The sequence below is a fragment of the Triticum urartu genome, chromosome 6A (assembly GCF_056163025.1).
Source record: "Triticum urartu cultivar PI428250 chromosome 6A, HENAU_Tu73, whole genome shotgun sequence".
NCBI classification, from domain to species: domain Eukaryota; kingdom Viridiplantae; phylum Streptophyta; class Magnoliopsida; order Poales; family Poaceae; genus Triticum; species Triticum urartu.
Genome location: NC_141878.1, coordinates 365,343,317 through 365,344,515, shown reverse-complemented (window position 1 = coordinate 365,344,515; position 1,199 = coordinate 365,343,317). Strand labels below are relative to the sequence as shown.

Below are 1,199 nucleotides of genomic sequence, written 5' to 3'. Positions count from 1 at the left end.
TGCCTTACAATACAAGTTTACATATACATGGTGGTTTACACTTACGGGCCTTAAGCCGCCCCCAAACTTAGGCCTTTTAACAAGACTATCTATGAACGGCCATCCTTAGTATATTCTTGGGCTTCATTTAGATGAACCGCCATAATGGATGACCCGGCCCCTCCTGGGCGGGTCATATCTGATAGTCATATCCCCAACAGGTTGCGTATGGCCATTTCACTCGGCGTCCGTCGCCTAATGGTTTACGGCGACTCAGATTTAATGGTGAATCAAGTGATGAAGGAGTGGGACATCAGGAGTCCGGCCATGACCGGCTATTGCAATGCAGTGAGAAAATTGGAAAACAAGTTTGAAGGGTTAGAGCTCCACCCAATACCCCGAATCAAGAATCAAGCAGCTGATGACCTAGCGAAGATAGGTTCCAAGCGCGAGCCTATTCCCACCAATGTGTTCTTGGAGCATCTCCACACCCTGTCAGTTCAAGAGGATCTTTTCACAGAAGAGCCCACACAACCTCAAAGTTCTACTGATCCGACTGAAGTCGAAATCCCAGTCGTGGTCAACCTGATCATGGAGGTTTTAGTGATCACTATAGACTGGACGGTGCCGTATATTTCATATCTGCTCAGGAAGGAGCTTCTGAAAGATAAAGATGAGGCCCGTCATATTGTCCGTCGATCCAAAGCCTTCACCGTGATAGGAGGACAACTTTACAGAGAGAGTGTTACGGAGTCGCCCAGTGATGTATCACACCAGAAGAAGGTCGAATGATCCTCAATGATATCCACTAAGGGACCTGTGGTCACCATGCGTCCTCCCGGACCATAGTGGCCAAAGCATATCGAGCGGGTTTTTACTGGCTGCGAGCAAATGAAATAGAAAAATACATAGTCGACAAGTGTGAGGGTTGTCAGTTCTACTCCAACATGTCCCACAAACCTGCATCAGCCTTAAAGACCATTCCACTCGTCTGGCCATTTGCTGTTTGGGGATTAGATACGGTTAGTCCTCTGAGGACCGGTAGGAGCGGCTTCACTCATCTGCTAGTAGCAGTTGACAAGTTCACTAAATGGATTGAAGCCAAACCATCAAAAATCTCGACTCAAGTACCACCGTCAGCTTCGTCAGAGAGTTAACATTCAGATATAGGGTTCCTCATAGCATCATCATGGACAATGGTTCAAACTTTGATTCAGATG

At 47.0% G+C, this 1,199-nt stretch overlaps 1 protein-coding gene across 1 annotated transcript; it reads left to right on the top strand.

Annotated features, from left to right (window-relative positions):
- Positions 1-306: 306 nt before the first annotated feature.
- Positions 307-771, top strand: LOC147965272 (uncharacterized). Its single transcript, XM_087530385.1, has one exon. The coding sequence runs from the start codon at positions 307-309 to the stop codon at positions 769-771; it is 465 nt and encodes a 154-aa protein (XP_087386511.1).
- The last annotated feature ends 428 nt before the right edge of the window (positions 772-1,199 follow it).

Coding starts and splice junctions, on each gene's coding strand:
- LOC147965272 (XM_087530385.1), top strand. CDS start 307: ATGACCGGCTATTGCAATGCAGTGAGAAAATTGGAAAACAAGTTTGAA.